General features: G+C 39.6%; 3 protein-coding genes across 5 annotated transcripts; 2 read left to right on the top strand and 1 right to left on the bottom strand.

The window, feature by feature from the left end:
* The first annotated feature begins 28 nt into the window (after positions 1-28).
* On the top strand, positions 29-6,264 carry coq4 (coenzyme Q4 homolog (S. cerevisiae)). Of its 2 annotated transcripts, none has more exons than XM_042395064.1 (7): positions 29-183; positions 848-991; positions 3,221-3,317; positions 3,414-3,516; positions 3,631-3,760; positions 4,223-4,316; positions 5,712-6,264. In XM_042395064.1, the coding sequence occupies exons 1-7, from the start codon at positions 117-119 to the stop codon at positions 5,893-5,895; spliced, it is 819 nt and encodes a 272-aa protein (XP_042250998.1). In that variant the 5' UTR covers positions 29-116; the 3' UTR covers positions 5,896-6,264. The 2 variants fall into 2 exon arrangements, with proteins under 2 accessions (XP_042250998.1, XP_042250997.1); XM_042395063.1 differs by having other exon boundaries at positions 845-991.
* A 2,092-nt stretch (positions 6,265-8,356) lies between these two features.
* On the bottom strand, positions 8,357-16,669 carry bspry (B-box and SPRY domain containing). Its single transcript, XM_042395519.1, has 6 exons — positions 16,105-16,669; positions 15,386-15,484; positions 12,441-12,671; positions 12,225-12,250; positions 11,993-12,117; positions 8,357-9,858 (listed from the first exon to the last, which is right to left on the bottom strand). The coding sequence occupies exons 1-6, from the start codon at positions 16,501-16,503 to the stop codon at positions 9,323-9,325; spliced, it is 1,416 nt and encodes a 471-aa protein (XP_042251453.1). The 5' UTR covers positions 16,504-16,669; the 3' UTR covers positions 8,357-9,322.
* A 4,859-nt stretch (positions 16,670-21,528) lies between these two features.
* On the top strand, positions 21,529-26,591 carry zmynd19 (zinc finger, MYND-type containing 19). 2 transcript variants are annotated; one of them, XM_042395990.1, is made up of 6 exons: positions 21,529-21,797; positions 23,601-23,660; positions 23,778-23,884; positions 24,633-24,773; positions 26,009-26,189; positions 26,375-26,590. In XM_042395990.1, exons 1-6 carry the CDS (start codon positions 21,747-21,749, stop codon positions 26,516-26,518), a joined length of 684 nt encoding a protein of 227 aa, XP_042251924.1. In that variant the 5' UTR covers positions 21,529-21,746; the 3' UTR covers positions 26,519-26,590. The 2 variants fall into 2 exon arrangements, with proteins under 2 accessions (XP_042251924.1, XP_042251925.1); XM_042395991.1 differs by lacking the exon at positions 21,529-21,797 and adding an exon at positions 21,825-22,729 and having other exon boundaries at positions 26,375-26,591.
* Positions 26,592-27,284: the final 693 nt, after the last annotated feature.

Raw genomic sequence — 27,284 nt, 5'->3', positions numbered from 1 at the left:
GGGGGAGCGGAGTCCGTACACAGCTTGGATTAAATTGGACAGTTTGACCCGCCCGATTGGTCCGGGTGTTCCCGGAATAGAAACCTAACCACAGCACATGCGCATTAGCGGCCGCAATGTGGCTCCGCGTAGGTAAACGGTTTCAACGTTTAAATCACCGACACTGCGTTTTGACCTCGAAAGGTACGAGTGTGGTCTGTTACTTGAAGGAGTGAAAAGCTACCACTATTTGTAAAAATCAATTTAGACGTAAATTAACTCTTTTGACGTAGCTAGAGATTAATGAATGTCGTAGTCTAGCTACCAGCATGACGTGGTAGAGGAAAGGACACCAACAGGACACACTCAGCTTTTTGACGAGACAGAACCCAACCAATATCTGACGTTATGTTGTTGTAATCTAGCGTCATATCAATAATTAGCTAGCTAGTCAGATGGTGTCGTCTTTGTAAGTAATATAGAAACACTTAATTTACTAATTTAGTCCATAGGTGGGTGTCTGGAGCGGATAGTCATCCTTCATGTAACTGAAAATTAGTACTGATCTATAGCTAACTGAAATTAGTTACGCTGCCCGTAGTCAGTATTAGTAGTTTTAAATATTCACATTTCCCCCATGTACTATACACTGACAGCTGAAAGACTTTATATTCACCGTGACCTCTAAATCTCAGGATATGTAACGTTACTGTGTACTGCATCAGTAACCTGATCTTTATGAGCGTGTGAAAGATTTTTGCTTTGATGTACACCTATGAGGGTGATAAACCGAAATCAAGTGCATTACTAGTCTTGACTCGGTAGAATAAATGTTTCTAATGTTGCTGCTCCACCTTTGTCTCAGCAGTGTGTGTCCAAAAGCTTCACGGTGAGTTTACAGAGAATAACTATGAAGGGTTGTATCCTGGACACATCCCCACCACCCCCATCCAGAAAGCCTTGTTGGCTGTGGGGTCTGGCGTGGCTGCACTGCAGAACCCCTACAGACATGGTGAGACTCACACATCATGTGCCTCTGACTGCAGGCTGGTCATTCTTGTCTCTCTGTTCTTCTCTTTATTACTAAAAATGTCTTTCCATAGGAAAAAACCCCTCAGAGGTATAACCAAGTCAGACAACAACATTCATAATCACATGGGGTGATGCTATAGAAAATCCACTAATGTTCCAAACTATAGAAATTAATTAAAAATCAATACTAAGTTTCACCAAAATGTGTACAGAAACCAACTAAAGTGACTATCATACATTGCAAACCAATGAAAAATAAGAAATCAGTCACTCAGTTTGATCAAATTGAAACTTTTCTACTATCATTTATTCCAATTTGAAAAAAGAAAAAGACAAAACATTCTCATCACAAGGTCCACTTACTGAGTTTTTCCTGAGCTGTCTGCCAAATTGAGTTTACAGATGAATTTTTGCTCAAACAGCTATTTCCAATGTCAAAGAAGAACCTTCAAGCTCAGTTCAGCTTTACAACATTTTCAGACTTGTACATGTAATTCTGTTTGGTTTGAAATTTGATTGGCTGTGAAAAATTATTATTTCAGATTTCTCTCTCCAGCTAAAATGTATAAAACACATTTTCTTGCCTTATTGTGAGGCCGGAGCTCAGTTGCCTCACCGCTGTTCGGAGCTTCTTTTTTATCTGTTTTATTACACTAAAAATGTATGTTTTAAGATGCTCCAAATAAAGAACATATTTTTGTCCTGTTGCTGTTTTACGCTGCTGATGACACTCGTTTCATCAGAAAACCTTTAGTCCTAATGTGTCCCCAACAGTTCAGTTTTTCAGAAACTGAAAGAATGGGTCATCCTGTGTTTCAGTTTCCCAAAAAATGATACCAACAGGGACTGTACCTGAGGTTCTTTTGAATGTATTATTCAAGTAGAGTCAGTCATCCTCAAGCTTTTATTCTCTGGGGATCACAGGTTCTTGCATGAAAATGTCTTGGAAACAGAAATGAGAATAAATAGAAAATGTAAAAGTATGTTAAATACCCTGAAACTTTCATGGAGGAAGACAGCACTAACATCAGTTAAATAACAATTAGTTTAGAGACAGCAGGTGTCTTTGAAGGGCCACACCTGACTTCTGTTCTTTAGTATCGGTTCATCTCAAAAACACTCCTGTAATTACAATGCCTTTTCCTTTAGACCCTTCTTGCTTGTTCAACACTCAGCTTCCAACTCTAGGCCCCCAGTTTGTAATGCAGGCTTTCCATTAAAAAATATCTAGTTTCCAAACCCAAACCTGTTCCATCTTTAGGGGTTACGAATTGGGTTACACTGGGTCAAGCCTGGCCCTTGAGGTCACATTGTAATTCGTAAGCAGGAAGGGGACATTTTCTCCTCTCCTTGAGACTCCGGCTGTCTGTGATGTTTTGGGGAAAGCAGAAACCTCTCTGATAGAGGGTAAATCAGCATTGCCATGGTCACCAAGGTCGGAGGAGGCTTTCCTAGACAACACAGATAGGTGGATGCGTAGATTCTACTGACACAGTCAGACATTCAAACCAAAATAGCTGAAGTTCCATGCAACATGACATACATACTGTCACGAGTAAAATGCAGTTCCTTGTTTAGAAACTAGTGAACCAATTAGACTAATTTTTCATATTGTACGCTGATAAAGACTAGGAGTCAGACCTTCAGGGGCGAGAACAGAAAGAGACAGCATCGGAGCAGAACACTCTGGTGTTCCAGATATCCACAACAAAACTGAGATAACCTTGATGAACCCTGACGTCACTTGGATTATTTTATCAGACTTGAAACAGCTCCCCCACAACAACAGAAGACATTAAACAGCTGTTGTAACAGCCTGAGTACTACTCCCTGTGATGAGTGAACTGACCTTCATGTGTAAAATCAGTGGAGTGTCCCTTTAAATCAAGTATCAATACATTTAAGCTAAATTACAAGCTCTATTTTGAGGCAGACTGCACAAATTTGACAAGCCATGAAATGAATTTTATCAATGTAACAAATTTGAGAGTAGAAATGTTAATTATTTTTTAAATTTAGCAGTGACAACAGGTCACATCTTTTAAAATCTCTTTACTGTACATTTAATACATTTAATATTGTACTGCATTTATGTATCTATTTATTCATATGAGGATCTATATAGACTGTGGCAACAAATTTCCTTGAAGAACAATAAAGAATCTATCTATCTTTAATACTATTTAATTCCATGAAACTCTCTTTACAGACATGGTTGCAGTGCTCGGTGAGACGACAGGACACCTAGCGTTGATAAATCTCAGGGACAGGATGAGAAACGACCCTGAAGGCTACACTATCCTAACGTGAGTCACTATTATGTTATTCTTTCTGATTTAGGTGCTTTTAAATTGCATTTCCTCCACTGTGCTACATGCTAAGTTATTGATCTGTTATTGCAGAGAAAGGCCCAGGATCCGGCTTTCCACACTTGATCTGAGTAAGATGTCTTCATTACCTGATGGCTCTTTTGGGAGAGAATATCTTCGTTTTCTGGAGGACAATGTGAGTGCCGTTTGGTGGGTTGGAAAACTTAATAAAAACAAAATTTTGTATTCAACTTACAGTTTTACATTCCTCTTTTAGCCTCACTTTGATGTTTCTTAAATTGATTCTCAGCATGTGACCCCTGACACAAGGGCAGACGTGAAGTTTGTGGACAATGAGGAGCTCGCTTACGTCATGCAGAGATACAGAGAAGTCCATGATTTGTTGCACACCTTACTGGGCATGCCCACCAACATGCTGGGTGGGTCATGCTTCACATAATCTGAAAATGCCACCCAGAATCACTGTCCTCCACAAATTTGGCATCTACAAAGTCATATTATATTAATTAAAGGAACTAATCTCAACATTTTGGTAGCCAAGCAGTTTTGACATTGTACAATGTTTCATAAATGATATTGCAAAGTTTCAGCAAGAATTAGTAGTAATTAAATTCTCACCATAACTCAATTGTGTCTCCTCTACTGTCTCCTTGTTAGCTGTCTTTACAAATGTCCTTCTTCCAAAGCATTTTTCTATAAAATGTTTATATTTCTGTTTTGCTGACAGGAAACTAGTCGATTGATTCCTGTCATACTGAACTGTTTAAAACAGAAAAAAAGATTTCTCTAATACAGTTTTCACCCAGAAGTTTGTTCTGAAACACAACACAGTTGACTGACTTCTCATTCTTTCATCTTGACTAATCTGGACCTGCTTTCAGGTGAGGTGGCTGTGAAGTGGTTTGAAGCTGCCCAGACGGGGCTCCCCATGTGCGCTCTTGGAGCTGTGTTGGGCCCACTTCGGTTAAATGCAAGGTACAATCTGAATTGCACTTATATCATAGTGCAGATTTTAAACTACAGCAGCACAGTACTGGACCACCAAGACACTTAGTAATCTCTGGTGCAGGATCATAAGAGGTACAAGTTACAGTTTGAGTGACTCACTGTTAACAGTGTCCATTTACTGTCATAATCCACAAGAAAAGAGCTCTGATACACTTTTTATATTCATTTCAGCAAAGAACAGTACTGAGTGCTTTAGGGCTTCAACTAACAATTATTTAATTAACAGTTTTCGTTAGTGATTATTCTGCAGATTAGTTTCTTGATTCAGTCTTTATTTCTATAAAAATGTCAGAAAATAGTGAAAAATTACCATCTAGTTGTTTTGTTCAGTCTAAAATCCAAAAATATTTCATTTGATACCAAAGAAACTGGCAATTATTATCATTTGATTCAGTTAAGTTTTTGTATTTTTTGTTCTAATAGTGATTTAAACAATAAACTGATTACTAAAATCAATCAAGTAATTGATTAATCACTAATCGTTTCAGCTCTACTAAATCCTGAGTTTCACCTCTCAGGCTACATAGGCCTAACCTGAAGCACCAGATGGTTTGTTACACAGAACCATCTGAGAAGTCTATTTGGAAAACGGCAGGCACTTATATACTCGGCAGGTGATTGGATGAACCATCTGTCTATCACCATCTATCACCGTCTTTCCTTGCGAGGCAGCTGGATTCACGATGCTGATTGGTCCGAACCACCGGTGGTTCAGACACAAGTGCATAACTTGAAGACTGACAAGATGGATTCTCGCGTGATCTTGTGAATCCAGCTGCCTCGCGAGGTAAACATAGGCCTACAAGTTGCCACCTTTCATCTGTACATAACAAATGAACATTAAAAAGCACTACCCCAACACCGACAATAACGCAGCCTGCCTAATTTTATATCAGCAACAAATTATTACAAACGTATTGTAAGCATTCACTTTAGGCTTTCGCCCAGCTCTGGTGTGTGGTACGACAGAGTGACCTTGTGATCCAACATATGTGGGTAGTGAAGGATTTGCAGCTGATCATATTAAGTCAGAGAAGACTTTTCTTTATGTGCATTCCAGCTGTAGCTTGCAGTGGCTCACAAGCTGTCCACCAGGCAAATTTATGACCTTGGTCCTTTCCAATTCTCACTGGTGTATTGGCTTAGATGAAAACACTCCTACAGCTGTAAACCAGACATAGGATTTATATCAGTTATGATGAACAAAGGCCAGTTTCTTTAACTATAAATCATTAATCTCTTCCTCATTCAGTAACTGAACTTCCCTGTGTGTTCCCTGAACTGGCCAGAGCCCAACTTTTTGGCTTTTGGTTTCCTCATTGTTGTATCATGCTCAGAATGTCCTTTTCCTCCTTCTCCTAGCCGTTTACAGTCACTGTTCACATCCTTGGGCCCTTGGGCTGTGCAGAACGGTCGGCGGGCTCGCTGCGTCCTCAGCATCTTCTATGAGAGGCGATGGGAGCAGAGCCTCGAAGACCTCAGACAGGAGCTCAACATCGAGCCACCGCCAGTCATACTCAGTGCGACCAACAAGAGAAACACCTGAGAAAGAGCCCCAAAGAAGATCCAGGGTTCAGGAGTCACTGAACATAGACTTTAGTGGACAAACCAGAAAAATGTGAAGTGTCATCCTGTGGAATTTTTCTTAAAATGAAATTCACATTAACCGCTGAGGGAACAGCTTTGGGGAAATTTCATGCTTGGGAAACTTTGGCGAGTTGCTTCCTGATCATTTTCCAAATATTTAACTCTCATTTCTCAGCTGATGAAATGTTCAAGTTTTTACACCCGTCCGAGGCTGCAAGACAACAGATCTGGTTCAACAGGTTACATTCAGTCGCTGTTTGTTATTGAGAATGTGACAGATGTGTGTATTTGTATTAAGGACATTAAAAAAGAAAATTGAAAAACTGAATTGTGTCTGTTATTGGAGATATCGCCTGTAATCAGCCTTGAAAAGTAATTTTGGTCCAATATTATTATATTTATGCCAATATTTGGTATTTATGAAATTGATTTTCTATTTTAATACAGTTGTCAACCTATTAAGAAATAGTATCGTGTTTAAAAAACATTGTGCACCTGTAGCTGTAACACTGATGGGTGCAGATATCAGCTTCCAAGATAAATACAATGCAGCTGCATCTGTTACCTTTATGAGTCACTATTTTATCTCTGACTTTGAGTTAATGACGCCCCTCATTAACAGTAATACGGACGTAGAAAGGAAGTTAGATTGCATGCACTGTTAATCAGGTGGGTGAGATGAGCAGATTCTGTGTAATTCAAAAAAAAAAGTTGAATGCCGTAACCAACAGACTTAATATAATCACAAGGCTTTTGACATAATGCAGAAAGACAACTCATGATTTTACTAATATTGTATTGTAGAGAAGGGAGTTATATGTGAAATATCCCCTTTGATGATGTATTTCCCTTCAAATAAAGGAGTAAAAACCTACTGGCATCTGTTTCTCTCAGCATTTTAACGGTGTCCATCACATTTGTTTATGTCTGCATACCATAACTTCATAGGATTATAATTGTACATATACTGTGACTCTGAAGAGTTAATGATAGAGCTGTTGGTAAGTCATCAACCAAGCCTTATGCACTGGATTAAAATCAGAATGGGTTTTGCAACAAAGATGTCTCCATAGATAGTGTTGAAATAGCAGTGTCAACACAAATGGGCTGTAACAGCATTATACTACTTAGTGCTGACATGTAATTGCTACATCCTGTTATACACACCCTCTAACTGTAATTTAAACATTCAGTCATCCTGAAGCTATTCATATTAAACCTCTCCTGATAATGTCGCATTTCATCAAAGCACTTACGGTTAATGGCCTTATTGACGGTACAAAACAAAACCTTTGATAAAGAATTGTCTTTTATCTGAATTGTCATTTTTCTCTGCTTTATCTCACCGCCAAGTTCCCAGTTCTCACACTTTTATCTAGTCTCGTTCTTGGTATGTTGCTTTCACTTGAAGTTTCCTGTCTAACTCATGTCTGACATTAAATAAGTGCATCCAGTTCACACCTCTTACTGATTTTAAAGCTAAATGTAAATTCCCTTTGGCTCAAAGGAGATATTATAATTCACATTAATTCAACAAATTCATCCTATCTGTGCTGAGTGTTAGGGTCGACTGAGTTTTTTGTCTTATTGTGGCTTCCATCCCTGTAGCTGTCCGTGGTCCTGGTCCTGGCATTTTCACTTACACTTACACTCTGATTTGATATGCATCACCAAGATTACTTTGTTGTTTCTCTGATATTGGTTGCAGAGGCTTTATTTGACTTTGCCGCCCTCTACAGGTTTTTATGCATAAACATCTGAGAGGAAGGAGAGGTGTGTTCACTTCTGCTTCTTTCACATTTATCCTGCTGGTCACAAACCCATTTCTCCAACCTTTAGGCCACTGTCCCTTCTCCTAATGAAATAAAAAGGAGCAATTAAAATGTAGTAGGTAACAGTGTTGCAAGTCATCTGAGAGACAATTGCACTTGTTTTGGACTTAGACAAGAGATAAGATACTATGATCTTCACATGACAGAGCTGAGCTACTTAGTGAAATTCAAATGTTTAAAACTGACCTTTATGCTCTTTCCTAAGAACGTTGCAAATGTAAATAAAGAAAAAAAAACGTTAATTTTCAACAGCAAGTGTTTTACAGATTTTAAAGGTGACATATAAGGTCTATATTTTTATTCTGGGACTCTACTGGAATATCTTTGCATGATTTACTGTTCAAAAAAACTCCTTATGTATCTTATAATGGCTCTTTATGCAGCACCTCAGTTCAGCCTCTGTCTGGAACAGGCCGTTTCAGCTCCTGTCTCTTTAAGACCCCCTCCTGATGAGCCCTCTCTGTTCTGATTGGCCAGCTTCAGCTCTGGAGGATACGTTGACATACAGTAGCAGAATTTCACCTCTTTTCTTTTGTTCTTTACTCAAAATGTCAACTTCTCAAATACATCCATACTATGTTTGATCCGAAATATGCAAGTGGACAATGCGAACAACCCGTGGAACAACCTAAGCAACAAAGACTATGGAACAGACGGGTACGTGTGAACAATCGGACACCAGTTCGATGGGGAAGTACAAGTAATATTGCAAATGGAGCATTCAGAGCAGCCTGAAGCCCGGGTTTTTCACTTTCATGAAGCATTTCTACATATGTTCACCTCAAGTTTTGGAACTTGTTTGACATCTAACATTATAACAGTATATAAATGATAGAAAATTATGAAAAGCGTGATATGTCCCCTTTAACAAAACAAGATCGAGTTTCACTCGCTCTGTTAACATATCTTATCTTCCTGCTGAGTCCCTACCAGCAAACTGGATATGTGATGTATCCCAGCTGACACATGCACGCAAAAGAAAACCTTGCTGTGTCAGAAAAGGACAAACTCAAAACTCTTCATCTCTGGAAAAATGTTATAGCAAAGGAAATTACAAAACAAAACGTTGTGTATTCACTGAAATATCTACTGCAGCGTCAGGAAATGAAATCGTCAAATTGTGATAATTCGTTTACTGAGCACATGACATAAAAACAAAATGATCTCAGTTGAGTTTCCATATTGAGTTTCTTTGCCACGTGACATTTCAAACAGTCCTGGATCAATCAGTATGATTCATATTTTTTTATATGGAGCCTTCAGGAAGCTTCCTAACACAGATCAAATAATAAAACTTCATTAAAAAACAATCATCGTCAGTCACAATAGTTGTTGTTATAGCACTACTGTATGAATATGATCAATAGATAAAGAAATAGCCATTTAAAATAGTAAAAAAAGAATCACAGTAAGAATAAATAAAAATTTATGCCATGTCAAAGCTGGAGTTTCATTATTGCACAGATGGAGGATGTTTAACTGCTGATCATATTTACATTGGCATTTCTTCACATGTTTAAGGTCATTTGTAGTTTTGGCAGCGTTGGTGGTCTGTTAGTGCAGTATGGTGATACTGCGGTCAGTCACGGCACACGCTGGCAGCAGAGGGGCGCTGAAGTGATGCGTGATGGAGTGTAGCACGGCACTGGAGTCCGGCTCATAAAACAGCAGCGTCTGACTCGGCCAGTCCAGCAGCAGGCCGATCCTCTGGGGTCTCTTTATAACCTGCAGGGGCTCCTTCTTCCCCGCGTGGCAGAAGGAGTAGTCCCCGTCATAGTGAGACAACACCCAGGACTGACTGTTGTAGCCCAGCCGGGACTCGTTCCCGGAGCCTTTGCGCTCCAGGCTGGCGTAGCAGACCCCGACCTTAAAGGCACCACTCTGGCCTACATCCACCACCCAGCTGTGGGTGCCGGAGGACATAGACAGCGAACCCAGAACATTGGGCCAACAGTCGAATCGTGCAGGGTCGTAGGGCGGGGATTGGCGGGGTTTTTTGTGGAGGAAGGTCAAAGTGCACAAGTCATCAGAGAGGGACAGGAGAGGGCTCAATGTGCGCTCGTCAAACTTTAGATGAGATGAACCGTAAGCTGTGGGAAAAAGAAAGAGGATGGATGTCATAAACTGCTGTAATACTGTAAGCAGACATCATGGTTTGAAGAATTTTCTTTACTGCGATTAAATCTTTTGTCTACTGTAATGTCACAACTTTCTAGGATGCCAAAAATGAGGGTCGCCCACTGAACTGATCACTTCTTGCCACCCTTAACATCTGTGCTCAAACCCAAGAACTACACTTGAGTACAAGGTTGGGCAATCAAGATCCTAAATCTTCTGCACAGCAGTAGATTATAATGCAGTCAGGTACTGGTGAAGGCAATAGAGTAGAATCAAAAATGAAAAAGGGGATCCCCTCTCAGCAAAGAAACTCAGCTCTGGACCAGCTTAAACCAGCTAGTCAACAAGAAAGTTTTTGGCAAGCAACTTTTTCATTTTTGATATAATTTTGAGACAATTACAGAGCACTACATTAATTTGAAAGCTATAGTTCCTTTTTTGTTTTTTGGGGGGAGGGTTCTTTATTAGGAATAACCCCTTGAGATGTACCATCTCATTTTCGAGGGGGTCCTAATCAACAATACAATCTAAGCACAATTAGACAAAACGTTTCACAGAAAACAAAAATAACTACAAGATAATTAAACGATGCCAAATGTGACAGAAAAAACAAACAAACAGCACAAATAAAATAATAAGACACACAAAATCAGGAGATCATACTCTTAACCGAGTAAACAGATCATTCATTCACAAAAAAGTATTAATGTCAGTGATAGCATTGAGTAATAAAGTTGTAAAACATAATTATAGAGGTGTTATTAAGGACATGTACAACTGATCCCATAATAAGGAAACTGGGCATGTTTGAACGAGTGGGAAGATGATATGGGTCGAATGTTTACAGGTAGATTATTCCAATCAGAGGGAGCTTGAAACATAAAGGCTTTCTTAGCTATAGACTTAGAGACTACAGGTACAGAAAAAGAGCTGTACAGAGTGTCTCAACTGATTGGAGGAGAAAGGTAGCATGAACTGTTTTCAATAGTGAGGGTAATTGAAATGTATACGTTTAAAAATAAACTGCAGCCAATGTCCATGCCTTCTTATCATGGGAAAGGGCCAATTAAGAGTTTCATACATTGTACAATGACCAAGGACAACCAAGAGCAAATCTGCACAGTCTATTATAAACTATGTTGAGAGGAAGAAGATTAGTTTTGGATGCAGCCTGATATACAACATCAGCCTCATCTCATATTGGTAAAATGAGTTGTGACACAAGCTTCTTTCTGACAGTAAAAGAAAAACAATTCCTAGAGCGCTAAAGAACACCAATACCGAAGTTCCTTTTCTTCACAATATGATTAATATGATATTTAAATGAAATTTCAGGGTCGAGCCATAACCCCAGTTATTTGCTGTGTTCAACTCTTTGCAGTGGTGTACCATCCAGACAGGCAGTAACTCATGAATAAGCTTTAAATTTGGATTTAATGCTTTGGCGAGTACTGAAAATCGTAATGTGAAATTTAGTTTTATTGAGTAGTAATTTATGAGTTGTGAGCCAGTGTTATAAGATATTAAAATCAGACTTGTTGCTTTTAAGATATATAAAAGCAGCTTATACTTAGCATAGCATATAGTGTATATTACCTTATAAAATATGATATATTGTTACTGATCAATCTCCCTAACAGTATATACAGTAATTTAAAATAGGTCCTCCTTAACCAGCAAAACATTAAAATACTTCCAACATGCTTTAATAATAATGATCAAATAATATAATAGTGTATATACAATATTGTGACACTACAAGTGTCCTTACTTTGACTTTTTTATACTTGAGCACATTTTTATATTAACAGTTTTGTGTTCAGTACTTTATATTTTTAGATTGTAGTATTGATATTTTCATGAAAAGACGGCTTTCACTTCATTGAAATGTTTTTCTTTGGCTGTTTCTGTCGGGGAACAACTGATGTAATATCTTCTTTGGTTTTGTAATAATATGCACAAAAAGTGATCAGAATGAAAAATGCACTTTTCTCTCTCTATTGCTGGATTCTCATAATTTTTAAGGTATGTTAACGACCATAAAGATGCTTGTCATGTATACATGAAGCTCCAGGATAGTTTACAACTGAATAGAAACATTCTAACCGTTTGGTCCCTGCAGTACTGCCGTGGCCCACAGCCCTCTCAGCAGCTTGCTGTCACCGCAGCCTGGGTTCATGTTGAGCTGGACTGTATCACAGGGCTCCCCGACCCCCTCTGCCTCCTCCACTCTGCATACACAAACACACGTTTTTAGAAAAAGTAGAAGAGATATTACCTCTCTGGAATGTCCTGAGGAAAAAAAAAAATATATATATATATACAAGCACGTGATTACCTTTCAGCTATCTCCTGGGCACTTATCTGAAAGACGAGACAGGAAGCAAGTGATTATTCTCCTGGATATTAGTGTAGTTAAGTAATTTATGATCATTATAAAGATGTTATTTGAGCACAACTTCCTCTGTTCTCCACAAATCTTCCCACAATGACTCCTGGTCGTCCTTGAACCCCCCCCTCCTCCCTTCCTGCAAAAACTTTCCCAGTCTCTCACCGCCAACTGTGCGTCTGGAGTGTGAGTCAGGGTGTGCACCAGGCGGGAGCGTGTTTGCGACAGATTCGCCATGGCTTGGCTCCAGTGGGCTTTCTGGGTGAGGAGACACTGCTCCACCCGCTCCTCCTCCCTCTGCACCTCCTCCAGGAGACGCTGCTCCTCCTCGTCCAGGGCTTCACGTGCCGCGGTGACCTGAGCCAGCACTTGCTCCCTCGCCCTGCTCGCCGATACCTACGTGGAAAGTCGGGAGAGAAGGGGAAATATTAGAGGATTTGTGATGTTGAGGAAAATCAATTGCATAATCAATAAACAATGTTATTAAGTTAAAAACACACGATGTTCAAAGGCTCAGAAAACCAGCAAAATTTCACATTTTTGGGGCATTTTTGAAAACAAAAAGCAACAACAAAAAAAGAGTTAAACAATTGATACATTTTTAAAAATATCAATTGTCTGTCAGTCAACCTGATTGATAGATTAATTGACTAATCATTTCAGCTCTAATTATATTTATAGTATAGTTGCAACTTCTTTTTTAGTTTACGTTTTTAACTGTAATGTTTGTGATCAAGACTCTGTATGTTGCAGTTCATGTTCTGTGTGTATTTTTGTTGGTTAATTGTGGATGTAATTCCTCAATAAGCTAAAATTATTATGATGTGCTTTAACGCCTGGCAAAGGCGTTACTCAGGTATGTTTAAAAAAATAAATAAATAAAAATACACTCTCATCAAACAGACTACGCTTTTCTCAGACATGGCTTTCATGTAACACTGCAATGAGATAAATAAATGTTTTTTTCAGTCAATTGATTAATTGTTTAATCTACAAAACAGTAAAGAATGCCCTTCACAAGCTCCCAGAGCCCACGCTGATATCTTAAAATTGTCTAACAAACAATCCAAAACCAAAAAATATTCAATTTACATTGATACAAAATACAAATAAGCAGAAAATCATAATTAAGAAGCCTGAACTGGTGAATATTTGGCATTCTTGCTCTATAAATTACTTAAACAATGAACTAATTGACTAATAGGCTCAGTAAGAAAAGCACAGGTGCAAATAATAAAATGAATGATGGTTGAATTCCATTTGGCTGCTTCTGTCACTGTCATGACTTATTCAGATACCTGAACAGAATAGAGTCGTTGTTAGCATGACTGGCAATACCTTTGTTTTCCTACAGTGAACAGTTAAAGTGTGTTATGGGAAAAGATGTGTTGTTTTAACACTAATTAAAAACAATAAAAAACTGAGTGATGGACTGTAGTGATGTCACAGGAGGGCCTTTGACTACATCTCATGTATGTTTAATCTAGAGATGTTCTGATACCATTTTTTCCTTCCCAGTACCGATTCTGATACCTGAACTTGTGTACTGGCCAATACTGAGTACTGATCCTATACCACTGCGTCAAAAAAAATTCAACAGCTGTATACCACTAACCCTGTATGGATGTGATATGACTGCTATCTTGCAAAAATGCTCAGAAATGCTTTATAAGATTGCTGGTGTTGAAACTGGCAACACTAGTGCCGCCCCTCGAAACTAAAGCCTTGCATATTGTACACGTTGCCTTTTTACTGGTGGGACTTTCCAGTGTAAAATATTGCCAAATTGCTGACATTTTGCCGATGGCTAAAATTACACAATTCACTGGAAATCAATTATTCTTTGCTGCTCTACAACGGTAGCTGCCAGTGACTACACAGTGCAGTTTGCTGTGTAGGCTGCTGTTTTGGTGCAGCGAAGAAGAACTGGTGTGAAACTACTTTAAAGTTTATTAATAATTTACATGGTATCGGATCAGTGCATATACTCATATACTCGCTAATACCCGATCCAGCATTTTAGGCAGTATCAGAGGCATTTCTGATACTGTTTTCAGTACCGGACCAACCAAGTTTAAACCTCAATCAGCTCCTACAGTGCATTTCACTACAAATACACACTAAAACACAATGGCTCTTTAAGTGAGAGTTTCTAGTCGGGAGGGTAGATGCATTTTCTCTTCCCCACAATCAAACATTAGGGAACACATGGGTCAAACAGAGTCACTTTGTTTGCTTCTGGTGCTCATAAGCAGCCAAACAAACACTTTGGGAGGTCAGCAATGACACATTTCACACTTCTGGCCATAAACGAACACATCAACCAGACTGTTGTTGCAGAAACATGTGTTGGTTTGTTGATTTGATTCTTGCTTAGATGAGGTGTCTATGTATTTGTATCACCTGCTTTTGCTGTTTGCTTGAGGTTTAATATGCTCTGTGGTGACTTGTTACCTAGAAAACTATGCATGCATGACCTGTGATCAATTTAGACACCCAGTGTGATCAGAGACGTAAATAAATAAGAGAACAACAATATCATTTCAAGGTATATTTGGTTACTGAACATAGTGAAGCTTTCTGAAATTCATTTTTTTCCTCTTATGCATACATTTACAATTGACCTTATTATGATAAAGGTTTAGAATAAAGAGATCAAATTAGAGAGCAAGTGAGTGGAAGAAAAAGATTACAATGGCTGAGAAACCTCCTTATACTGAAAAGAACTGTACTCCAATGAATGAGATGGATTTTTTTTTTTACCTTATTTGGATGACTTTACTCATTATTTCCCCTCCTTGTTGATATCAAAATAACTGTTTCACATGCAAAGTAGTGCTGACATAATTAATGAAGTTATTCATCAAGCAGGAATTTCAATCACTTGTTGGTTTCTGCTTTATAGACATTCCATAGGGTTCAGTATCCACATACACAAAGCCAACATATGTCCACAAAACACATGATGTTCTTTTTTTACTTTTCTGCAAAGCCTTCACCTGTCAAAACACATTGTGTGAAACAGTGTTGTACCGGTGTTGAGCTTGATACTGTGTCTGTAATCATTAGTATGTGAATGAGCGTGGGAGGAGATCAGAAGCGTCTCTCACCTGAAGCTGTTGCTCTTTGGCTGTCAGCGTCTGCTCGATAAACCTTTCAATCCTCAGTGCCTGCAGCTGCATTTTCTCACACACATCCACCAGTCGATTCTAGTGAAAAACACACACACACTTTTTGAATAAGCACATAACATCATCAGCTGGAAGCGCAACAAGAAAATCCTGTCTTCTCAAAATGCCATGCAGAGCAGTCAGCAGGAAAAAACAACTTGCAAATGTGTCACACCCAAGAACGACTTATGAGATACACATCTTATTTATTACTCTGTCAAATATGAGAACACAAATAACACACACTTCCCAACTGCTGCCTTATTTAATAGAGTGATTGAAGAGTGGTTGAAGTAGAAAAATCCACATTTTCTCATGTTAAATATGCTAAATATCTCATAAAAGAAGAGAATATATAGAATAATAGCTTATAAAGCAGATAACATGAGTTTAAACCTGCTTAATAGCACATTATAAGAAAAATAAAGAAGTTAGAAGGCAACTCCATTCATACAGAAGTGAAAGTAACCTTCCTGAGCTATGTTTTTTTTTTCAACCCGGCAGGTAACTTCAGCAAAGAAAACTTTATCCATAAGGCACATGCTATATAGGAAATACGTCCAAAAGTTGAAAATATTATGCCACAGCTCTGGTAATGCATTTAAAAAGAGTAAATAGATGAATATATACATCAGGTGAACTGCTCCACACACACTCACCCTGACTGCGGTAACTCTGGTAGCCAGAGGGGTCACGGTGTGTCCGTGGCAAGGCCCTACGATGGCGCAGTGTGAGCAGATGAGTTTCTGCTCGGTGCCGCAGTACCAGTCCAGCTCAGACTCATGCTCCACACAGAGCTCACATTCACCGGAGAAGATGCCAGACTCGTTGTCGGAAGTGGTCGCAGCCGGTGAGGTCGTTCCGTTGCCACCGCCGCCACCGCCGCACCGCGTCACCGCAGTTGTGTCCCCCGCCTGCTGCTGCCTCACACCGCCGCTCAACACGGAGAAAATAGGCTGCTCACCATCCATGTCTTTGGGTCTCACGGTGTGTAAAGTCTCCCTTGGGTCACCCGGTGATGAGCATACTAACTCGCATGTTTTTAGCTCCTCGGTCATGGCACAATAACGCAACAGGTGCACCGGCAGAGCTGGAGTCAGTTACAGCGCTGTGACACAGGTGTAACAGGTGAGCGGAACACGGAAGTAACACGACCATCAGAGGTCAGAGCCGGGAGAGAAAAAAAAGGTTTCTGCCCTGCTGGTTTATTGAGTTGTTTGTTTTGGGCGTCAGGTGAAAACCACATTATAAGTCGTTAATCATGTTGTACTAATGAGCCACACACAGGTATATTCAATCACACACATGACATGCTGAGACAAGTTGTATATTTACAATGTCTCTCTCCCCCTGCCTCACCTTTTCTCATTATGACTAGCTTTTTTTTAAAAACCTGATTTTGGACGCGTAATACCTGGTCAAACTTCCAGCTGGGTCCTAAAGTCAAGCCTCAAGTAGTACTCAAAGTATTTTGAGGTAATTGTACTACACAACAGTATATCCCACTGGGAAATTGTAAACATATGACGAGTACATAAATATTATTTATTGCTAGCCGATACAGTATGTGTGTGTGTGTGTGTGTGTGTGTGTGTGTGTGTGTGTGTGTGTGTGTGTGTGTGTGTGTGTACGATTTCTTATTCAGTGATTATTTCACAGCAAGAATTGATGTTGTTTCAATATCAGTTTTATGTGTTGCAGATAAAAACTGATCAGTTTCATTCTGACTAATATCACATCATGTTTTTTGATTCATGAACAAAGAATCTGAAATTCTTGTTTTTTTTGTTTTTTTTTTACAAGTAAACTAAAAACGAGATTTTTGGTTTTTCTATCAGTGGAGTTTTATGTTCATATACAGCTTTTTATGAGTTATACTTATGTTTGTACAGCGGTGGAATGTAAAAAAAAAAGTACATTTATTCTATTCTGTACTTAAGTACAACTTTGAGGTACTTTTACTTTACTTGAGTATTTCCATTTTATCAACTTTGCACTTCTACTCCACCACATTTCAGTGGGAAATATTATACTTTATACTCCCCTACATTTATTTGCATTCCTATTCATTTGAATACCCAGCAGTATATGTTGTAAACATTAGAGTTTCCATGACAACATTAAAATGATGCTTACATGTCAGTGAATGAGTATTAAAATTCCAATGATATAAATATGACAAATATAACACTAAACGGGGCCATTTTGCATTTTGTACTTTTACTTTTGATACTTTAAACGCATTTTGCTGCTAGTACTTCTGTACTTTTACTTATGTAAGATTTTGAATGCAGGACTTTCACTTGTAATGGTCTATTTTCTCATTGTGGTATTGCTGCTTTTACTTAAATAAAAGATCTCAGTACTTCTTCCACCACTGTGTTTGTAGACACAATTCACGGAAACCTGTTAAGGGGCATAATAAAATTTTCCAGGTTGGGCAGGTGTGATGGATGGAAACATTGTTTCATCATGTGAGTAGAGGATCAGAGGTAAAACCACACCTATGACAGCTCTGTTTAGCAATAGTGTGCAACACCCTGTCTGGAAAAGCTTGATTCCAGAGAGAGTATTTGTCTGGAAAGATTAAGTGTGCGTTACAAAAAAATGCCTCACCTTATAGATGGCCAGGCCCGTTGATTGAAAATGTTTGTCAGTTGTAAGCTGGAGGGCTAAAGAGTCTACTCAGATCATGTTAACATCACTAGTTCATTAGGTGTGGTGCTGTCCCAAGAATGTGTTTTCATTTCTATAAAATTACACCAGGTATAATCCTAAAATACTTAACAACCTATATAACATGTTGATAATATTAAATTATTAGGCTGTTCACAGTGTAATATGTTATTTTAGATGATCGTAGAAGCCATGAAGAGATTTTCTGTTTTCACGTGGATGGGAAGCACATGAAAAATGACTTTTTTTTTAACGTCCTCAAGTGAAATTTCTGCTGACTGAGCTATAAACACAAAAGAACAAAGTTCAGCCAACTGATTTGTGACATGTTGTTTGCACTCAGCTTTCACTGGTGTTAAAAGTTTCCTGTTATTTCTGTCAAGCACTCTGAAGAGGATAATTGGGGGAAGTAGGTTAAAACAAAGGAAAATAAAAAGGCTTTAAACGGCTTTAAAGTCCTCTTTGTATCCACTTTTCCAACTGAACTGAGATCAAAGACTGTCTGTTAAAGCTACAGGTATGTTTGAGAGAAAGGAGATTGAATCTCAAGAAATTCAAACCAGTAGGAGGGAATAGCCTCCCACTCCTCCCAGCTCCACATCTGTGGGTAACTGGATATGAGTGATTGACAGGAGAGAGTCATGGCCTCTGGGTCAAACGTCAGGTGGGTTTCCATTCATTTCACTTTGAAATGAGAACAGCACAGGGCTGCCATTGTTATACCAACATAAAAAGATGTTTTGTAATGGGTGAAACTGGTAAACACAAGATATACTGGTGCTCACATCATGAAGTGAACAAGGGTTTCCTGTGCATTCAGTTTGTTGTGGAAGAAAGATCTAAACACATGAATCATACTGGTATTCTCCGTCTTGAGATTTACAGGAAAAAGAGGAAAACAGTAAAAATAAGTAGTTAAAAAGAAAGTGTAATGCATTTTTATTTCTTTTGTACACCTTGTTGAATTTTGTAGTGTAAATTCCACAAAAAAAAAGTTTCTTTCTTCATGTCTGATGGGCTGCAACTAATGATTATTTTCATTATCGATTAAATGATTATTTTTTGATGAATTGCTTTGGTTCATAAAATGTCAGAAAATGGTGAGAAATGTTGATCACTGTTTCCCAAAGCCCGAGTTGATGTCCGCAGGTGTCTACTTTTGTTCTGACCAACAGTCCACAACCCAAAGAAATTCAGTTTACTATCAGTGAAAACTAAAGAAACCAGAAAATATTCACATTTTAGAAGCTGGAATCAGATAATTTGGACATTTTTTTTCTTTTAAAATTTCTCAAACCAATTAATCGATTATCTGGCATTTATTTTAATAGTTGGCAACTAATTGATTAATCAACTAATTGATGCAGCTCTAGTCTGATGTAACTTTGAAAACAGCATATTAACAGGTCATAAATAATACAATTGTGTTGTTTTTGTTCATTATTTTACACACCAGAGGCAACTTCTCAACTGAAACGGTTCCTTCTTCCCTTAAAGGACAATGACACTCAATTTACTCTTTCCCCCTTAATGCAATTAAATCCATTAATAAATTTAATAATGAGCAGGCATCAGAGGGAATCAGAAATATCAGAAACACAAACAATATTTTCTAAAATTCAAAATGAGTCTTCTAAAGTTCTTCTTAACACTCTCTCAAAGTTTACTTTTTTTTTCAGATTTCCCAACCAGGCTCTAACTCAAGTTTCCGTTTCCATTTTCAGTCAGGAAGTTTCTGTAATACAGCTATTGATCTCCAGAGGGCGCTAACTCACTTTCATCAACAGGCAGCTGTGTTGTGATAAAGAGGGTGAGATGCTGCTGAACACATGACAGCATATCTGGTGGTTCCAGATGAAACTGTATCAGAGTATTTAGAGTGATAAGTGTGCATAGTAATGATAATGATCGATAAAGAACCTACCTTAATATACCTCCATATTCCAAATTTTACTTTTAATCTGGATTTATATCTCTACACGTTCCCAGTTAATTGGGTTGAGTCGCATTTTACATTTCTTCTTTATGGGGATGTGTTTCCTCATCTTTATTTGTAGGTTTCTCTTTTCCAACAAGGCCACAACTGCACAATGCTCCAGCCGTAGGTGCTGATTGTACAAACCGTAGACATAAACAGAACAATAACCCATCATGGATCCCCAGTGGTTTGCTATCCCAGTTTGAAAAGCCTCAGTGTGTGGGGATGAAAGGCATCAAAGCACTAAATAAATACAATTTACTGGGCAGATTAAACAGGGAATTAAGATGAAGTAATATTTAACGAGAGACTGTTTATCATATTCCTTTAAATTAATGGAAGTTGGAATTTCTATTTCTATTAACATAATAACTAAAAGCCCAAGTGGAAAAGGTAAACAAATTATCAACAGTCTAATATACATTCAAAGAAAGGAGTGAATCTGATATTTTAACAACACATTCATTTCCCCAAATCAATATTTCATTGATGTTTTACTTCTTATTGTTTTAAACAAAGTGACCTACAGCTAGATGTGCAAACATGCATAGATTTAGATTGTAACTGCAGCCAACAGATTATGATCAATTACATGAAATGGGCAGAAAAGGCCATATCTAAATATACCTGCATTTAATTAAAAATCTTTGTTGCTAGTTATACAGTAGCTTAGTTTACATTTAATTGCTCTTTTTACACCCTTTTATACACTTTTCTCTATTTTGCTGTAAAATTTTTTGTGTTTATTATTTTCTTTGTGCCTCTGCAGCAGGAGACTTGATCCAGGATTACATACAGATGTTGGTACACAAACAATGGTCCTGCATCAAGCCTGATTTTTTTCATCACTTTATTCATTGGAAGCGTTATTTACAACATGTGTGACAATAATACAATAACAGAAAACAATTAGGCATCATAATGAAATAAAGATAAAATAAATTACATGATTTCACTTTCAATTTATTGATACAGTCAACATGGCAACAGAACAAAGGGTAAAAGTAGTAATAATAAATAAATAGATAGAAAAGTAACATACTTCCTTAAAAAAATCTACAAGTATGTGCACATTTCTTATTGTTTATACAGTGGATAAACTCAAAATACTTTCTAAATTCTGCTTCAAGCCTGAATTCGCAGCCAACGTCATACGCCATGACGTCAAACAGCACGGAAATGAAGTGGTTTGGTCCGGGTGGATGTATAAGATTGTATAATACGGCCATGGTCTAATCCCATCGAGCCATCAAACATTTCGCGCGAAAATGGCTGGAAGTGGTCACGAGAGTGTCATGACGTAATAGCTGAAACTGGCAGTGCTGAAAAATAGTCGTTTTCTATTGGATAACATCATCGGATGCGTCGTATTAGAAGTCGTAACGTGCTGTTTGATTGGACGATCTGGTCAGCGGCTGGTACCGGCCCGCCCCCAGCGGCTCGCTCGTCTTTCCTGCGCCAGCAGCGGTGTGTCACCGAGGCTGCTGCCGGAGAGAGTCGGAGTCAGGGCAGACACTCAACCAGTTAACGCAAACTGGCATCGCAGCGGGGCTGAGGGGCTGCCCCCGACGAGTTTCTAAACCTGAATACCATTTAGGTTGGGATCCTACGCCTCGCTCTGTCACCGCCCGCCCGTCCGTCCTCCTGATGTCGGATTTCAAGCTCGGGATCGTGCGGCTCGGCCGTGTGGCCGGGAAGGTGAGCTGGATCCCAGGGCTGCCATGTGCGGCCGGGGGAGGGCCCGCGGGGGATCACAAAAGCTACTGGAAAAAACAGGCTTTGCGGTGACGAGTCGGTGCTAGTCTGACGCTTTAACGATTATCAAGCCGTTGTCGTTTCGGGAGTGGTTCAGGTTGGACGATTTTCGCCGCATTTGAGCGGATTAGAGACGCCGGCCGTGCGGAGGTTTCTGTGGCTCCGCCGCCGCCGCCGCTCTCAGCCTCGCTGTGAAGCTAACGCTAGCTAGCACCTAGCGGGATACGTTAGCTGTTGGTTAACGTTAAATAGTGCCACGGAGGTAAAAACACGGGTCCTTATTTTGTCATTACCGGTGTCGTGTAGTGTAGAAACAGAGAAGACTGCTTTTATAGCGGCGGGTCATGTTATATTTACGCTCGGTGGTACAGTTAGCAGTGCCACGCTAGCTGTGTTGTTAGGATTACACGGTTAAGTGTCGGCTAATGAGGAAGCCATTGCCATGCTCCATCAACTGACTCTTTTGTGCAACGTGACAAAGCCTCGGTAGAACTGCTCAACAGCTGTCTGTGGCCGAAAACTTGCATTATGTTTTTTTGTCGCTAAAGTTGCATTTATGGTCGCTACAGGCAGCGGTGGTGTTAAACTGTGGCTAAATGTTGGTCACTAGTTGCCCCCCCAAGGCTACTCGTGTCACAGGACAGTCACACTGTGGAAAAGCAGTTTTTTTTGTTTAGGTGTGACAAACCAGCTGCCCACCTGCCGAGTGACAGTGCTCCTGGACTGTCACACAGCTAATATACATGATGTCAGTCCTGGCGGTCGACACAAAGTGTCACATTGCATGTTTCCACCCTTTGGTATGTGGATAACACCACCCATGCTGTGTGTGTGTGGCACTATGCTCGAGTCCCACCTTCTAACAGGGAGCTCAGGTAACTCATTAAACAGTTTACACGTGTCTCTTTGGCTCCTTTTTTAAAAAAATAAATACGTTGTATCTGAGTCCAAATACGGTGGATGTAAAACCTCATAATGAAACTGTGTGTTTTTAAGAGGTTGAAAACAACTTATTTTGCTCTTAATATGAGATTTAACATATCTAAAAGAGATACTCCTTCTGTTTATGTGTGTTGCAATTGTCACGTGGCCCTCATTGGTTGTGACTATTGTGGCCCCTGTACACATTTGATAAGCAGTGTAGGTTGAAGTTTGTACAACCCAGCTAGATTGTGTACAAATACACACCAAAGCCCTATTTGGACATGATAGTTTATTTCATGGGGAAGGGGGCGGGGTATAAAAAAAAAAAAAAGATTCCCGGCACTTCTAAACCTAAAGAGTAACTAAAGTCAATGTCCTTTATCTGATAGCTGTTGCCAAAATACAGAAGTGGTTTAGACAAGCATCTCCTGCTGGAAAAACGTGACATTTGCCAACCACTGGACTGACGAAATATTTAAATTTAGTGTTGTTAAGTGTCATTAATTGAATAAAATGTTTTTAACTGCTCAAATAGATCTTTATGAATGCCTGAAGGTGGCTATGAGGTGAGGAGGGAAGACTAGCAAAGACAGAAATAAGTAGATTTAGCTGACATTACGCTATATGATGAGTCTATAGGGTGCTGCTGGCTTTTCTCTTTTTCTTCGGGTTCCTGAAATGTTTCGTTTTAATGGTTTTACATATTGCGAAAGCAGAGCAGTCCCTGAAAGCTGGTAGCTGCTTCCCTGTGAGTTGTGGCTGTTACTGTTTCAGGTGTCAACAACATGAATTTAAACTCCCCTCTCTCTATTCTCTCCTCAGACAAAATACACACTGATCGATGAACAGGACATACCGCTTGTGGAAAACTATGCCTTTGAGGTAAATATGAGGATTCAACTGCAACTTCTGTTTATCACACGTATTGCTGTTATCGTTCTTAATATTCATTGCAATCACAAGACTTGATATTAAACAATGAAATGATTCAATTTCCAGGCGCGCATGGAGGTAGATGCAGACGGCAATGGAGCTAAGATCTTTGCCTACGCTTTCGACATCGGCAAAGGCCGCTGGGCGGGAAGGCCGTTGCATGAGCTGCTCTGGTAAGTCATTTGTTCATCACATCAGGTGTGGGGTGAATGTTTGTTTTTCTGTTGGAGCATCCGGGGTCAAGCCTTTGTGTTGGCAAGCATCCATATTGTGCAGGTGTCCTGGATGGAGTCCTTTGATTAAGATCACACTAGACGTTATGAGTAGAACATCTAGATATAGGGGATTATTGATTCAACCGCCTGATCAAAAACTGTTAAAGCTGCAAGAAGAATGCTGTAGAAGCCATTAAACATTAGGTGAGCTAGAAAGAAGAACTTGAATCCCTACTAGTGCAGGTTGGTGCTTGTAGCTACTCTCAGATACATTTCCTGCAGGTATCAGTAAAGCTTCACATCAGTTCAGGATTTTTAGGAATTTGGTTAGTTCTATGTATCTCACAAATTGTTAGTCTGCAGTTGCTTGTTTTCATATGAGTGTAGTTTGCCATGTTTTCTCAGCATCCAGTAAAAACTGCTTTTTTTATGGATGAATAAATTGAACCTTGGCCAGAGTTTCTTTATTGACGTTGTAGTATTTGTGAAAATGATTGAGCTGCTAATAACTTCTTTAAACTAAACCTGCTCACAGCCCTTAGAATAAAGTGTTCTGAAATAAACAAGGAAACAACAAACACTTCTGCTCTTAAAACTTCGCATTCCTGCATCCACATTAGTGATTAATGTCCTCATCTTAGTGAAGCTGTTTTGTGTAACTGGTAAGTGGCTGACTGAAAGATTTGGAAACATGTTTTTTACTCAGGGAGAAGCACAGAGGAGGCATTGCCCCCAGTTTTCAAGTCATCCACATCAACTCTGTGACAGTGGACAACCGGCTAGACAACCTGCGGCTGGTGCCAGTGGGCTGGAGCCCCAAACCGGAGGAAATTTCCAGCAAACAGAGGTGAGATACATATTAATGATACTGTACCGAAGGCTGAAGTATGATTCTGTTGCTCTGTAGGAATGTAAAAAAACTGTGTCTGACAACTAAGATTTTTTCCGCAGGAAAACACTAAAACAGAAACAGCCTTTTGCTCAGTAAAAGAAATGTTTTGCATACTTTTTCCATATCTTGACATTTTAAAACAAATACTTTTGGGGGGGTTTGACTGTTGGCCACAAAAACCAAGCATTGCATTAGCATCACATCGGGCTCTGCTTACATTTAGTGGATAATTGAAAATTGGTTCAAAAATGTTTCTGGGTCTGCTGACACTTCAGTGCTGTTGAGAGTAGTGCATAAAAGTTAAGAACTGGTTTGTTTCATCTAAAGGAAGAAAGCTCACTACAATTTGAAATACACCAGAGTGGCATGAATGGTCTTGATTAAGGGATGTCGAAGGCTGGGTCATTGTGTGCATAGACCTGCAACGATTAGTCAACTGGCAGAAAGTTAATTGCCAACTATTTTGACAATCAATTAATCGCTTCAAGTAATTTTTTAAGGCAAGAAGCTAAAAGTCTCTGGTTCCAGCTTCTTAAATGTGAATATTTTCTGGTTTCTTTCATCCTCTATGATGGTAAACTGAATATCTTTGAGTTGTGGACTGTTGGTCAGGACTATACAATATTCTATTCCGATTGACAAGGTCTTGATTTGATATTAATTCAGTAACAATATCAATTTTGCTTGGATATGAAAGAGATTCTTAGAGAACTAATGTTGTAATTTGCAAAAGGAATCCTCTACCTGGTGCATTATTAAAAATACTAATGTTTACATCAAGAATTGATCCTTAAAGCAGTTACATTAATGTACTTTTTATTTAACATGAACACACTACAGCAGTCAACAGAATATGGTGCATCTCTACAGACTCTACAGTCAGTAAGTATTGAGTGACCAGATAAGTGCTTTCTCTAGTGCAGTGTGTAAACAACTTTAGATTGTAAATCGAATCACCAGGCAGCCAGTGTAAATAAGGTGGCTACGAACATACCTACTGTAATGTGAACATTACTAATACCTCAGGAAAACATAAACTTTGTTGTCATTGTCTTGCAAAGCATTTGTGAAACAGGCTTGGAGATGCCTTCAGTGGAACAGCTCTCACTATGTACAATGAGATCTGGCCACACGAGATCTTGTTGCAATATTTCTAATTTCGCAATATATTTCTTCCCTTACTCGTCCAGAGAGCAGTCTCTCTACTGGCTGGCCATCCAGCAGGTACCGGCCGATCCGGTGGAGGAGCAGTACCTGGAGCTGAGCCGCACACGCTACTACAACGCTAACGGGGAGCTGGTGGAGGAGGAGGAGTGCTCCTGCACATACTACGAGTGTCATTACCCTCCCTGTTCACTCATTGAGAGGAGGGTACGTACTGTAACTACTACTATGAAGGGAAAATATCTTGAATCTTGTATTCTGTTTTAGTAATTCGGCTACTTTCCAAATGTTGATATGTAGTTAAAACAATATTTTTTTTTTTATTTATTTGAATTTTAAAGTGGCAGATGACATGCACTCATAATATAATCTTGTCCCTCGTCTTTCCACAGCTCCGGGAGTTCAACATCTGCGGCCGCTGCCAGGTGGCGCGCTACTGCGGCTCCCAGTGCCAGCAGAGGGACTGGCCCGCCCACAAGAAGCAGTGTCGAGAGCGCAAGCGGGTGCTGGCCCTGGAGTCGGAGCCCGAACGATGATCTGCCCTCATCCTCGACTGGGAGAGGAGGAGGGAGAAAAGGGGGGACAGGGTTTGACTTGTGGGAGGGGAGTGGGGATGAAGTGCAAAAATGGGGACGGGGGGGTGAAGGGGGAGGGGGGAGAGAGAGACTAACGACAGAGGACAATGTTGGTTGCTTGGTTGTTTGATGGATTCAGGGGGTAAGAAGATGGAGGAGGGGAAGGAGAATAAAACAAAAAGACATCTGCCACTTCCCAGAACTGGTAATTCTCCATAGCTTGCTTTTCATGTGGATGACGGGGAAAGGTATTTGTTTTTGTTTTTTTTTCTTTTTTTTTGTTTTTGTTTTTTTTTTGTCTTTATTTTTCTCGAGGACGGAGACCCTTGAGCTCTACCTGCTGCTATGGTTTTTTATGTGAGGGGGAGGGGGGGGAAAGCTGTCTTGTTGACGAACTGGACAAGCTTCTTTGGACCACAGTCGAACACGGACAGTTGTCGTCATCCACTTTAGTTCCTCCACCCAGCCGCTCGGGTGCGGTGACGTCTGTGCAAACGGGGGACCCAGGGGCTACAGTACCCTTCGTTCAGCTGGTACAATGGGACACGGACCTTTTCACTGTATCGCTCCCTTTTCTGACCTCTCTGGTGCACACGGCTGCCGTCGTCACAGTCATCGACACCTTAGCCCACCTCCCCGTCTGTTGTACTCTTTTTTCCCCCCCGCAGCCAACCACGACACACATCAGATAGATTTCACTGATTGAATCACACTACCAGTATTGTGT

This window comes from Thunnus maccoyii, chromosome 19 (assembly GCF_910596095.1).
Source record: "Thunnus maccoyii chromosome 19, fThuMac1.1, whole genome shotgun sequence".
NCBI lineage: Eukaryota > Metazoa > Chordata > Actinopteri > Scombriformes > Scombridae > Thunnus > Thunnus maccoyii.
Note: the sequence above shows the minus strand (reverse complement) of the source record. Positions and strands in the feature narration are given on the sequence as shown.